The sequence below is a fragment of the Tyto alba genome, unplaced genomic scaffold (genome assembly GCF_018691265.1).
Source record: "Tyto alba isolate M040663 unplaced genomic scaffold, T.alba_DEE_v4.0 Super-Scaffold_2, whole genome shotgun sequence".
NCBI lineage: Eukaryota > Metazoa > Chordata > Aves > Strigiformes > Tytonidae > Tyto > Tyto alba.
In genome coordinates this window covers 19,287,446-19,302,611 of record NW_024881282.1, presented here as the reverse complement: position 1 = coordinate 19,302,611, position 15,166 = coordinate 19,287,446, and the positions used below count along the sequence as shown (strand labels likewise).

Here is a 15,166-nt window from a genome sequence, read left to right as displayed (position 1 = left end):
AAAAATAATCTTAGCTGTAAACAGAATTCACTGTAAGTAACATAGTAAACTTTTGGCTCAAGGCCTAAACTTTTTGAACTATGTTAATAATCCAAAGATCACATTTTTTGAAAAATATATTTCCAAATTTTGCTTCTAAACAATTTTTTAATACCTAAAGTATGAACTTCGAGCTCCCCCTGCTGGCTCTACAATAGTGACAACAAATACTATGGAACATCACATAATGCTCAAACTGCATCCTTACATGTCAACAGGTAAAAACACTCTCGTTATAGACATGGGTGTTGTCCCATAGGATCTGTTTTAGCACCTCATTTATGAAACAGTCTGTCACTTTTATTTGGCCATGTGTAGTAGAACTAGCCCCACATATCCTTTTAAATATGGAAAGAAAGTCACGGAATCATACACTTTGGGTTGGAAGATCATCTTAAAGATCGTCTAGTTCCAACCCCCCACCATGGGCAGGGACACCTTCTACTAGAGCAGGTTGCTCAAAGCCCCGTCCAGCCTGGCCTTGAACCCTTCCAGGGAGGGGGCAGCCACAGCTTCTCTGGGCTACTTGTTCCAGTGTCTCACCACCCTCGCCGTAAAGAATTTCTTCCTTACATCTAATCTAATCCAATCTAAATCTACCCTAGTCGTAAGAACAGCAGTAGACTATTTAACAGGCATACGCTTTCTAAAATATAAAAAACACTGTACAACAAATAGCTTTTATATGTTTTTTTTTTAATTTATGGACAGAATTAATATCACTGGAAGCTATTAAACATAAAATACTAGAGGTTTTTAACCTGACCATTTAGCTTGTTTGATGTCTCTGGTTACCTAAGCAAACTTACTTTGGGTGATTTTCACTAATATATTTTATAATGCCATCAAAATACTTGCACTTAAATCTAAGATTTAACTTACAGGAACCTATTTGAACTACAAAGTTGAGTCAATTTTTTCATGGAAAAATAGATGCTTCTGAGATTTTCCATGAGACAAATGAATCAAAACAAAACACACTAAGCTAAATGAAAAAAATTATTAGTAGTAACACTTTTGACAAGCTGACAAAAACTGAAACTCAGAATGAAGTCTTGCTGCTCCACTCATGATCCCAACCCTCCCAGACAGGGATCCTGCAAAAGGTGACACTTCCCTACTCTGTCACCTGCAGCAAAGTCAATCTGACCTTGAGCACCAATTCTTCTACTCTTAGGAATTATCATTTATGATCTGAAGCTTTATTTTCAGCCTTTCAATGCTGAGATACAACCCTAATATTCTAATTGATCAGTGAAATTATCTTCCCTTTATATCCTCAATAAATACACCTCATCAGTCTAAACGTGAATAAGATACAGTTAGTGGATTAATTTTTAAGCAACACTTTCATGCACTGTAAGTGTGTAAAATACATGGATGATGATTTGGTTTCCCAGAAGACACTGAAAAGACAAAATATGAACATTTAAAAGTTTAATTTCAACTACTGATGTGAAAAAGACTAAAAAAAAAAACCCCATAAATTTAGCTTAGTATCATTCAAAAATACTATTTTTTTGTTTTTTAATAGCATCTCTTTAAGCCACCAGGATCTCACATTTCAAATACCTCTAATTATGTTCTATATATGTTAAACATATGTACTTACTGTTAATTTTGTTCGGGGGGTTTGACAGCCCTGATCTAAAAATGTAAGAAGAGATTTTTAGAATTTTTTTCCCTTTTTCAGCATCAAAGCAAATTTCAGTAAGCAGCTTGGACAATGTCTACCATCAGGATAACATTAAATTAACAGCACTGATTAGTACTGTATCACAGGTAAGAACTGCATGCAAGACTTATTACTCATATGCACCTTACTACTCTGGCACTGAACCTTACACAAAGGCAAACACTACATCAATGCTCCATCCAGATGTGAATATAGCCTCTTTCAGAAAAGTAAATACTAAAATGTTAAAATATGAGAATGGCCATACAGAGAAGTTGTGTTGCTATAATTAACACTAATTAAAAAGTGGATTTATTTGAACTTTGCCTGACTTGCCATTTAAACCACATAAACATGCAATCAGACCCCATCAGCAAATTTACATGGTACCTATTGCCAACAGAATGGAAAAAAAAAAAAAAAAAAAAAAAAGAATGTATTTCTCTTATCTAGATACTTTCATTCCATTCTCTTTTAGTTTCTATTTAATTAAATTTATTTTTTTTTATTCCTAGTGCATTTATCTGTTCTTTGTAACCCAAACACACTTTGAAAAGAAGTATTTCCACAGAGCAAGTAATGACAAACTGAAGTACAATGAAAGAAAACATTTTCTGTCCCCATGATGATACAACACTGCAATTATACTTAACCTAAAATTGTTTAAAAACTGATCACAAAACTGTTTGATTACCTGACATTGTTTCAGCTCTTGAAAAGATAAAAAATAGCAAGCAGCTCAATGATGCCTCTGATGATAAAAAAAGGTAGTCTATAACAGAGTTTATTACAGCAAATAAATAATGCATGCAGCTTTAAATTTTTCATTTAAAAGAAGCATCTTCTTTGCCATTTAACAGCCATAAAGCAGCACGTACCATACTGTAAGTTCTCAGGTCCTTTTTGGGTTGCCAGATTTGGTTCATTTTGTTGACAGTAGAAACGGAGCAAACAGTGCTGATCACAAAAGTGTTTCATTTCGCCACGCCACTGCACTTTCTCTTTGAGAGTTCCTTGAGACTTACAACAGTCACATCGTGCAGCCTTAATGCAAAGGAAGATTTCAACATTTTTAAACAAGCCACAGAAAAAAATTATTGCTACATTTTAAAAGGTTATGTTTTTAAGAGTACTGAAGAATCATTACAGCTACATAGTTAAGTCTTTCTCATGTAGGCTCTATGATAGTTACACTACTTTCTAACCTGTGTATACAAGCACATCTGGCACTTTATTTTCAATTCTTTGCTAGGGTTTAACACCCAGAATGAATCTGCTTTGTTTCACTAAGTTTTTAAAAATTGCTCACTTCCAAACAGTCAGCAAAAAAATTAATTTTATGCATCAAGTCCAATGAAATCCACTGAAGCATTCCGCAAAACTAGAGCAGAAAGTGATTGAGAGTCCTTACTGACACTCTGAGGACAAGTAGAGTTGTTTTTTTTTCCTCAAAAAATTTAGTGTTTTTTGTTTTAAGGCACAAACATAAACACTTCTCCAATTAACAAATCAGAGCCCTTTAGTGTAAGTAATTTCTGTATTTTCACTATTTTGGTAGTTCAACAACAATTTTAGATTCCAATTACTTAGTTCAAAGTTTCTGTATGATTTATAAACAACAACAGCTCTCAAACTAAAGAGGTTTCCACAAAATCTAGTTAGCATGTAACTTGAAACTCAAAACTCTGTTCTTCTGTATCCTAAACATTTGGGTAATGTATCTTTCACCAGCTTACATGATAATTTCATGAAGCATCACTAAGACAGACATTGTTTTTCTCCAAAATAGATTCCACTGAATTTAATCAGTCATGATATATATTATCTGAACAGTGGTAATCCGTTTTAGATCTTCGAGTAAGCAAAGAATTGGTTTCATTACTGCGCCCTTTGATACTGCTTGCAACCTCCTAAAGCAGTCCTTAAAGAAAAAAGCTTTATGGATGTTCAGGAATCCAAAATAAATTACCCTAGTAATATAGCCAGAAGAGGGAAGTTGTGATAATATGTAACATAAAACACTAATACGTAAAACCATACACAAGATTGCATAAGGCTCTGATGGCCAAAAAAATAAAAAAGAAAAAAACCTAAACAACTAGTTCTTGCAACTCCAAAAAAGTATAAACAGGCCAATTAGTTCAAATTTTTAAGTAATTAAATGTTGAGTTCCTTTTCTGCACTTGCACAGTCTAGCACTATCCTCTGGCAATATAGGAAGTTCAGCTCTCAGTTGTAATTTTCAAATATTTGAGATGATATATAGAAAGACTCGATTCTAACCATATAACCAGCTTTAGACTGGGAGCAATTAAAGCTGTAGTGTGGCTTCAGGATCACCAAGTGCCAGGTGCCCCTGGAAGGGCAGGTACTTCTCTTCCCCCTCCTCTGTGCAGGTGTCAGCAGTAGTGCTTATGCATCTGCAGGGTACACAAAGTGAAGGACCTTACAGGACTGCATTACCCCCATCCTCCATCTATTTTTGTTACATTTGTCAGTTTGACTTTCTGATGATGCTGATCCACAGTTCATTTTGCAACAGAGATGTTCTCAGGGGGACAAAAGAGCAAGTAAGTTGTATTCCTGGAAACGAGTAGGGAAGATGAAGTGTGGAGTGTTGCCAAAATAGCCTAGATTCATCAGCTGAGGGAAACTGTGAATTCACACCTTTAATGCAAATGCATCCTCCAAAGCCACCAAAAGGCTGAAACACCAGTAGAAAAAAAAGTACATATAAGTCACTCCAATTTTAAATCTCAAGCCCACCTAGTACTGACTGACAGCTGACCCACGTACAGGAAAGTCCACCTATTCTGACCTGCTGCACACCGCTCGACTATCAAAGCACCACTTTCTGCTCAATTTTCTCACTCCTTCAAAGAAAGAAGGTGACAAATCTTGTCAAACGCAGCAATTACAGCCTTCCTGCAACTGTTTTTTCCCTGTCCTGGTTCTTCTCTTTCATTTAGGCCTTTGAGTAACTGTATTATTGTTACTCTTGGGCTGCTAAGTTATTTAGGTGAAAAAATTTTGGTTTGCTTCCACATGGAAATTACTATTCCTTAGCAAGCCCAAGATTCCTTTATAAGGATGCTTAATTTCTCATCCCTACATTTGCTACACTGTAATTCTACCATTTCCATAATCATTCTTGCAGTCAATACCATACACCCATCCACGCACTTAAGTTTCCGACTACCTGGTTGTTCTCCCTGATCACCTGAACATGAAGTCAACTTAGAATGTGAATTCATGATATTCTGCTTTCTCCTTCCTTCTCCTTTCTGTTTATTTTCATTTGGGGTCAGGCATTAGAGGTTAATTGAATCTTCATATCTGCCTTCAAGTCTGCTCTGTGTTTCTAAAAAATCCATCTACACTCTCTATGCTCCAATTGCACACATCTCCTTTGCCACTCATGACTGCTTTTTGGTCCAATTCTTTTCCTAGGTCCAACTTCAACATGTTCAAATGGGCATGGTAATTAGTATAAATCACTAAAGTTTGCCACAAACTTGGTTTAAAAACAAAGTTTTCACATGTGAGGCTTTTATTTACATTTTTAGTCCTTCAATGACCCAGTCCTAAATGTTATCCAATAGTTTAGACTGGTATTAATTTGACATAATCTTAGCTGTCTATTCTGAGTTTAATCCACAATAAATAGGAAGCAAGAGATGTTTCCAGAGAGTGCGTGATTTTGAGAAGAGATCAACTGTTCTGAAACAGTACCTACTTGAAATTGAGATGCCTAATGATACAATGGCTGAATCTGAGCTCACCAGCCACAATCATTTTTCTATGCCTCAGACTGTAGTTCCCCACCTCCTACTTAGTCTTTATGGAAGACACCTGAATACACAGTCATCACCATACATGCTCAGTCCAGTCAATACTCCACTGTAGCCTTGAATAACTGTAAGCACACTTCAGCACTGTTTCACAATGTATATTTAAAGAAACAGATTTCTGTGCTGTTCTCAGAACAGTATACTCTTTTTCAAGATACTTTCAATGCTCTTGTATTAGTAACATCACGATTGAAACTGTCAAACACCAGGCTACTAAAATATTTATACTTAAATTTCCCATGCATTTTTCAGATTAACGTCCAAACCACAGCATGCAATTGAAATTTACAGGAGGAGCTCCAATAACTTAGGAAGCTAACCTCAAGACACCAAAAATTTTACCTCTTGTCTTGGAGGTGCATGGATACCACACAGTAGAAATTTCCTCAGAACTTGGCACCAGCTGGTAACTGTAGCTGTCACCCAACAGATGATTAGGACTGAACTATTCTTTTACATTTCAATCCCTCACACTAGGTTTGAAGAACGCTTCTAGAGAAGTCTGATGTGCTTCTAATACTTTCAGATAACAGTCTGTTGTGCTCCTACCACTAACTTCTGACTTTCTGAGAAGGTAATTTTGGCATTCAGGGAAGTTCTCCCATAATACTTAATTATTTTTAAAAGTTAAGATGTTTTCCAGATAATACTACATAAGAAAGATGTGTCCATAAAAAAAAGTAGACAAAGAAGATGGAGACAAACACTTGTTTAATGAACACAATGCTGGCATTAAAACATTACTAGGTTATTACTACTTATTTCTCTTAACGTATACATTCATTGAAACTCCAAAATAACACTGGACATTGCATAAATGAGACAAAGCTCATACATATGTAACTATTCTTTTAAGAAGCTAACAGACAAAACAGCAAATGAAGTACAAATTCAGGGAGGGGTCCATATCTATTCTGTCTTCCTGTATTTTGATCATTATCTACTTATGGCTAGGTAAGAACATCAGCTAACAATGCACTACCAAATCTAAGGTATCCGGAGGGAGTTATAAAAGAAGGAGAAGTACCAGCAAGGATGTAAAGTAAAAAAAAAGAAAGACAATTTTAGCAAAACACATAATTTCCCAAAAGCTATTACATGTCTTCCCCATGTAATAAATCCCAAACTTTTATAAACAGAACTGAATTAGGAAAAGGCTTTAAGAAGTGTCTGAAAAAAATGACAACCAACAATTCGACATCATGTATCACTAGTTCCACTAGCAAGTGTAAGATTCAAAAGTAAAAATATCTAACACTTCAGTATTATCAAAAGTCACTAGTTACCAGCAAGTCTGTTTAGATTAAAATGCCTTTTCATGGCATCATGCCTAACTTTCCTGTACCACAGTACCAACAGCATTTCTTAAGCAGACTTTATGGGCCAATTAAGTTATTGCCTTATCCCACAGTTCAGAAGGATAACCTGAGTTCGAGTTTTGAAGTGGTTCTCAAACCTGAATTAACAGTACAAGCTTCCATTGAAGTTTATGTACATTAAACTAGTTTGGTATGCACACTCCCAGACTCTACTCTGCTGAATCACCAAGAGATTTCTTAAGCACACCAAAGCTTTATTAAGTTCTCTATCAGAAGGCACTTTCTATGCAGGGAGAAGTTTCACCCCATACCCCAAGTTTTAAGGCATAGAAATTAACTATTATTGTATGAAGTTAACATTTCAGTAAGTTTAAGAACTTTGCAGCCAAGCTTCATCACCCTATTTTCACATGAGACAGAAGAAACACATTTTGGACTTCAGTAGTTTTCTTTCAGGAATGTCTAACAGGACCCTACACACATTATTCAAAATAAAGACTTTACAATGTTTGGCTGTAACACTTCTGGAACCAGCCATTCCAAAATATCAGATATGTCTTCAGATTCAGTTCTTTTATGGTAGGTGGATCATCTTGAATTACAGGACTTGTATCTAGCCCTCTAATATTTCACGCTTTTTATTGCCTTCCAGGCTGTGTACAGAGTTTTGGTAAGGTGATGAGTTTTGTACTGTCTTTTTTGCAATTGCATCCACAAGTGTAGTTCTTGTTTAGGTATTACCAGTGCAGCTTTCCAGGATGTTCACACCAGAGATCAAATATTTAATCCATGGTACTAATCGCAGGTTAAACCCAGTCCAATTTCACCTTTATTTCTTTCAAAAAATGAAAACAAAAAACCTCTTAACGTGAACTCTTTGATGGTTGTGCTTCATAAGGTAGTTAAGCTTCCAGAGATTTAGAAATAGATGCCATCTGTTTGATTTAAACTTTTATTAGAAATCCATTTGGTCTTGCTTTTCCCTTTGGCATCCCTTCCACTGGGAAATACTGAACAATCAAAGCCTCTGCAGTTCAAACTGTGGGAGAAGGGAAAAGGCAAAAAAGGAGGCAAAAACAGGAACAAGAAAAACTCTGCTAACCTAGTTTATCGTCAGTCAACTCAAGGTATCATCCAGCCGCTGTTAACAGTGTTTTCAACATTCTGAATACACATTTAAGAAGTTCTGACAAGAAAAATACGGTATCAATTGAGGAGACAAAATTGGAATTGTAAACTAACAAATATACATAGTAGTTTCTTGTTTTTCTGTAACTCAAGATTTTCTGGCCAAAATAAAATCAGATGGTAGAAATGCTGCTCTAAGATCTAAGAAAACTCAAATGATGAAATTAATACATTTGCTTATTGTGTAGCAAATGCTTTGCTGAAGTAAGCCATATTTGCTGCACAGTCCTTGAGATATCCTCACATGTGCATTTTTGGTTTTTTTAACTGTGGAGCTCTCATCAAAAATTCTGAGTTACTTGCCTTGTAGTACCAGTCCTGAAATTTTTTACAGCACTCTTCACTGCAGAAATCTCTCACTACACCATCAAGTTCCTTAGTTGCTCCCTTTTTGCACAGCTGTGAGCAGTAATTACAAGTAACACATCTCAGTCCTAACCGTCTTGCAAAGTCTTGTTTATATAGCAGCTTGCAGCCTGGAAACAGATTTTAAACATTAGGAACAAAGTAATTTTTACAGAGAGATATCACAGTTGAGTTACATATTGAAAATTAAATGAATACAACAAAAGCTAACAATTGGGGCTTCAGACAAATTCAGGTTGCATAATAGACTATATTTCAAGACATTTTTACCTGAATACCTTTCCTGCACAACTCTATGGTTTCATGTGATGTCTGCATCTTTTCCAAAACATTAGGCTTGAATCTGTGCTTATCAAATCCCTGAATAAACAGTCAGAAAAAAATACGTAATTTTCTTTTCATATAGACCCATGCGAAAGCACTGACTTGGAATTACATTGCTCAGTTACACATCCTCAGAATGCTAGATAACCAGACAACGATGAGCAGAAATGTTAAGGCAGACAACACTATCCACTAAAACAATACTTATCTTCAAGGATCAACTTATTTCTATTAATACTTCCATTCATATTAATACAACAAACCACTTAAAGACAACTCATCAATTTTTAAGAACACTAATAGGGACAAGATGACCTAATAACTGAGGAGTTTCTTAAAAAAAATTGTAACTATAACGTAAGCAATGATCAGTACTGAAAATAATTATACAATGATAGGAGTTTGAGTCTTTTATTTTCTAATTTTCACATCAGGTGGGTTTTTTCTTTTTGCATTCGCTATGCGGTCATAATTTCAAGGTTGCCAGAATGAAAGCTACATTCTCCAATAATCTGATCCTCCCTCAAGCAAATTAGAAAAGACATGTTAACATATTAAATGCATTAAAAAATGAATACTGTAGCTATTAGGTAGGCTATTTTGAGAATATAACGTATTTAAACTACCTCGAATCTAGTATCTATTCAGCTGATGCCTAAACCACATACCATGTGTCTCCATAAATGTGCTAATTTTACAGAAGAGTATGAGAAGATGAAGTAACTGTCTATATTAAACACTGGAGGGATGAGATAACACCTACACCTTAACGTAAGGTACTGCATCTGTTTTCATGATGTCCCAAATGTCACAGTACCAACAAGACCCAAACTCAAGTCTTTCAAGTGCCCACTCTGCTACAGCATATAGTCTAACACATGCAGACTTCTGTGCTTCTTGTAAACCATGTAACATACATGCTGCACTTCTTCTGGCATGCAGAATATAAAAATACTATAATTAGAATATATTCAGTAATTTCAATCAAGTGATTTGTGCTGTTGTCTATTAGGGTAAAATTTCATATATGTGAAACCGAGATATTATTTTAAAATCACTAAAAACACAAGAACACCAAGTGGAAGATGCAGCAAACAGCATCTTTCAAAAACAAAAGGTTATTGAAGAATTTTCACTTGCAATGCTACAAGATTTGCTAACGAATTGTATTTGCTAGCAATGTCAAAACAAGACAATTACAGAATACCAGGCAAATAACACATTGTAGATAATGTGTGTTTTAAACTGGCTTTCTTTTTTTTTTTCGTTATATATCTGATTCTTTAACAACAGAATAAAGAAAATTACTAACACACAAAAACAGGCAATGCAGATGGGAAGTGCCAAATCAAGCAATCATCCTTACAGTGCAACTAAGTTGGATGCTAAATACACTGCTCTTAAAGAAATAATAATCCTGAAGATACGAGTGAATGCAAGTTACTAGTTAAAAGTGCCCACTAAAGCACTGAAAATTTCTTGCCGGTATTTCACCTGCTGGTCGTATCTCGCATTATTGTATGGGGCATCAGATTCTTGCCATTTCTCTACAATTCAAGGTAGTCCAGCACCACAAATATATCCTTCACTTCAGCTCTGCCTTTGAAGAGCCATCAACGTTGCATCGAACTTCCAAGACTGGTAATAGAGGAGTACTTCTAATCTACAATCAGGTAAGCTATGTGTACCTGGCTAACTAGTCCACAAAAAGTTATCAGGCAAGAAATTTTCTATTCTACAGTCAAACATCTCCTGCATCTGACTCATGGAAAATAATGAACAGTGAACATCAAGTAAGGGGAAACAAAAAGTCCAAAATTCCAGCCCTTAAGACTAAGTGCCTGAAAAGCATGGGGTTTTTTTATAGATCATTGACTACACAGCTTCTTGCTGAAGGAGGCCTCTAAAGAAGACAGAAAATCCATCTTTATAAAATTTCAGATGTTGGCAGAAAACTGTTACAACCCTGAAGACTTTTGAAAGAATAAAATGGAAATACAGGCTTTTCTTTTGCAACATCATGAGCAAAATTCTTCTGATTCGCCTGATACATTTTAATGTCTTTGTAATAGGTAACTTAATCCACCTGACCAGGGAATATTTGGTTGCTTCAAGACCTTGTCACTTCAGACAAAGGGAAAACAAAATGTCTTGCTTTTTATAGGATGTATTTTAATTAAGTCCTTGGTACTCTGTTCATACCTAGGATATAAATTTGTATTATAATGATACGGTTTTGATTGGAATAGTAAGACTTCCTTTGAAGTATGGCTTTGGCAAAACAGATTCTGAGCTCAAACAACTTGGTCTTTAAGGTGCACAATGTAAATCCTGAATCAACAGAGCAGTAGCATCCATGCTGGCTTTGTAGATGCAACCAAGAAGTGGGCTTTGACTAACAGTACATTGTGGACGAGCAATACAAAAACCCCTGGTTGTCTGACCTTTCCAGTATCAACACTAAAATCCTGAGGGTTTAGATAGTCTAACTCACCTGGGGACTTGGGGTTCATGAGTATAGCAATGCCTAAGGCAAACAGCTGTCCACCCCAATGTTCTGAACAAGAAGATACAAGTAAAATCCTACGTTCCTCGGGATTTCTGTTATAACATCAGACACGAAGTTACAGTGGGACCAGATGGAAATCTCTAGTGCTTTAAAGTAACTCTAAGAGAAAACAGCTATTAATTTCCAAGAAAAACAGAAGTGCAGGTCATTTGGATCAAGCTACAGAGGTAATCAATAATGTTCTTTAGCAATGCGCTAAGAGAAGACCACCCTGCAAGTCAACTGTCTCAGAAAGACCAATAAGGACCATTTTCAGATGAAGTATATCCAACTCAAAATCTGAACCAAACAAAAAAAAAGTACCTGCTAAATGAACGTATCCTTAATTATGCTATTAGAATTATGGCTTTCAAGGAAAATCCAACAAAAAGCCTATCCCTTCTAACAGCCCTGAACTTTGGTTCTCCACATAAACTGTAGAGAAAGAATATGGATCTGAACACATGCAACAGAGGCTTACTGATAAGACAACATGTAAGCAGTTCCTCCAAACCTTTATTTCAGGTATGTTCCAGGTCAAGAGAGCTTCCTTTCTCTTGAGAGACCCAAGAACTGCTAGGTCCAGCTCCGCAGAGCTACCCATGGTAAGAAACATGCTTCACTTGACTGTCTTCACACTCAGGGCAAACAAGCCAGCAAAAACCTGATCCTCTTCTACCAGCAGCACCTACCTGAATTACAGTTAGTTCAATCCATTTACACATCAAGCAGCTGTGAAAAAAGGAATTGCTGAACGAGAAACAACTCCTGAGTTCTCAACACCAGTGTCCTTTTACCACAGCGAAAACACCTTTTATACAAAGTAATTGTTCCACCCTAAAAGCAATTCGTTTTTTACCTCCGAAAGTCTGTACTTACTGGACTATCTTTCTCCTCCTTCAAGCTACATACAAGATTTGCTGTTCTCTCATCTTGTAATAACTTCAACTGTTAACCTTTAACAACTTCATCTAGAGAAGAACAACAGGCCTGACATACTGCAAGCCTGTAGGATCAAGAAGCCTGTAGCATCACAAGCTGGGTCTTGAAGATTTCTGGAGTTATGTTCCATTCACATCTTTCTGCTGCCTCCCTCTGTACTGATTCGAATACAACAGCCACCTCTTCCATACCCACATTCATCCATCCGCTGTCTCTGGCTTCACAATAAACATCACTATCCTTAGGAAAACAGACGCAATGCATTCAATTTCGGGTCCTGCTTGGATTACCATTATAATAGACCCCATCCTCTTTGTGTAACAGAGAGGTTGTGTATCCCACTTCCTTTCTTGTTTTCTGCTTAAGAACCTTCTATTATTTTAATAATAACTCAAGCACCTCAAAATCCTTCCAAAGTTGACTTTCACTTTTCCACTAATATGATTTGTAGGAAAGAAGTACCTTCCCTCAGTAACAACATGACTCTTACAATTGTGAAAAGGCATTTTTATGAATAATACATTTTGCAGTATTTAAGGCATGTTTTGCTTTTCATTTATCCCCTTCTACCAGGATATTCCAACTCAGCACCAAATAAACTTTCAGAAGAAGGCCACAACATAGCTCGTATTTCAGGTTAGCATTTATCTCAGATGGACACTGCCAAAGGAAGTGGGTGGTCAGAAGCAAAACTAAACTGTCCACCAACATAGTAGACTAAAGCAGAAAAAGGCATCATAGCAAGCACCAGTTATTTTAATATGGTAGGCCACTGTCAGAGCTACAGAGAAGGAGATAACAGCTTTGTGAAGCACAAACCTGAGAGCTTGTAACAGAAGATATTTATTATGCAAAACACTTAACAGTGATATGAAATTTCACATATCCTAAATATATTTTTTTTTCTCTAACTACATTCTATACTACTTACCAATCCTTGATAGCTTTATGAGGTCCTATTGCAAAGTAGCATGCAGCTAAGTTGTAATTAAGCCAAAAAATTTTTCATAAAAATGGGTACTTCAACACTGTCTTCAAAAATTTCCGTACACTAGCCCGAATTCTGTACATTCTACTTTTAAAAGGTGTATCAGTGTCTAAAAATAGATAGTTGATAATGTAAACTATAAAAACAGCTGTGTTTAAAAAGTTTCTGTAGCTCTCACGTTTAGCAATAACAAAATCAATCATCAGGAAATAAGAGATTCAAGTAGGCTTGATGGCAACCCACTTTACCTTGGTGAACACAGCAGCTCGGCGCAGCAGGGCCAACATACCAACCTTTCCTCAGGGCCGGTCTCCACGTACTGGACAAGCCCAGCAACTATAACTAAGTCTTAGCAACATTTCATATCACACATCAGTTTTGAAACCAGTTTGTTCATGTTTCTAGTAACTGAAACATTCATATGTAAGCACCTGTATAGAATTCAACACACTCGTGTTTGGGCTATTCTTAATATCTGTAATGCTTTCATATAAATCTAATCAACTAAACAACAGTATACCTCATTGAACAATCCACTGTGCAGCAGTGGTTGGAAAAATGCCACTCTAAAATCTACATCTTTCCTAAACGTACTCAGATTTGAAATCACTCAATTTCTTAAATTTCTTTTTCCACTTGGCAGCTCTACAGTATGTTATCTCTACTTAGATGAAGTATCAGAATTGTCTACACGGAGTTTAATTTGCAGAATCCATAATTCCCAAAAACTTATTAGCATACCATCAAGATGATAGTAGTTGCTAGTTTCACAGCTGTATTTTATCTGTGTTATCCATTTGAAAGGAACTCCAAAGCATCAGATAATTGAATTACTCCACAACTTCCTTTCTCCTTCCAAGAAGCAGACTACTGGATATGAATCAGTGTTATTAAAATTCACATTCTAAAATTATTACAAAGTCTGTGTTATTTAAGTCGTAAGTCCACAAGTAAAAAAAATTATGGTGATACTCATCAAAAAACAGTTCCACTGCTGGATTGCCAAAGACTGATTTGCTCTCCTAGACCCTCAGAAAGGATAAACATTAAAAAAAAAACACAAACCAAAACTCAGTAACTTGAAGGATTAAAAACTTGCACAGCCTATCCTCAATTGTCACTCATGCCACTATACATACATAAAAATCCACCAGCAACTTTGATTCTCTTGCTTTAGCATATACAATATCTATCTTATTTACTTTAGATACGTGGTGTTTTGGAATGAGGCATTCTAGTGGCAAAACACTAGGACAGTTTAGCTTCCAAAGCCTCAGCACCAGGTGAACAGATTAAAGTCTTTCAACTGGTCTGTTCAGGTTGTTCATCCTCCACATAGCATCTGATTTTTGAACAGAAACAGAAAAAGCATACTGTACTTCACAAAAGAATTAGTAACCATCTTTAGCACAAATGATAGGTCATTTCTATTTCCACTTTATTGCAATGGAAGTTTCAGCTGGTCACTGCACATATTCTTAAATATCTCAGGAGAAATATATAAATAAACAGAGTTGGAATGAAACTGCACAGAAATACTGATCCCAGAGACTTTAATGTGGGTGCCAGGGTTTGTGTGCAGGTATATATGTATGTGCATGTGTAAAACAAACTTGGATATGAAGAATGTGAGTGGAGGAATAACATCTTCAGTACTACAGCTAGGCAAGCATAAGCTGTCAAGGGCTATTTGTGGTTTATCTTATATATGCTTTCCCATCAGTTTGCTTGAAGACAAACAAATAAGCACTCTTGCAGAAATTTCAAACACCTGTTTCACTTCTTCTATAAACACACACCTGAAAATTTTCCAGTATTTTCCCTTGCGAGTTCCCTTTCCTCCAAAAACGCCAGTAACTTTTGTGACTGAGCACCTTAGGTTATTTCTTCTCAAATTGTAATACATTGTCTTCTGGTGATGAGTAA

The 15,166-nt window shown here is 36.1% G+C and overlaps 1 protein-coding gene across 12 annotated transcripts in view; it reads right to left on the bottom strand.

Moving 5' to 3' along the window:
* Positions 1 to 15,166, bottom strand: part of ZMYM2 (zinc finger MYM-type containing 2) — a 99,040-nt gene that overhangs the window by 24,324 nt on the left and 59,550 nt on the right. For all 12 annotated transcript variants that reach the window (XM_042792105.1, XM_042792100.1, XM_042792108.1 and 9 more), the window contains 3 exons: positions 8,376 to 8,548; positions 2,593 to 2,758; positions 1,652 to 1,686 (listed from right to left, as the gene is read on the bottom strand). In XM_042792105.1, coding sequence (XP_042648039.1) covers positions 1,652 to 1,686; positions 2,593 to 2,758; positions 8,376 to 8,548 — 374 coding nt within the window. The remainder of the gene's footprint in view (positions 1 to 1,651; positions 1,687 to 2,592; positions 2,759 to 8,375; positions 8,549 to 15,166) is intronic.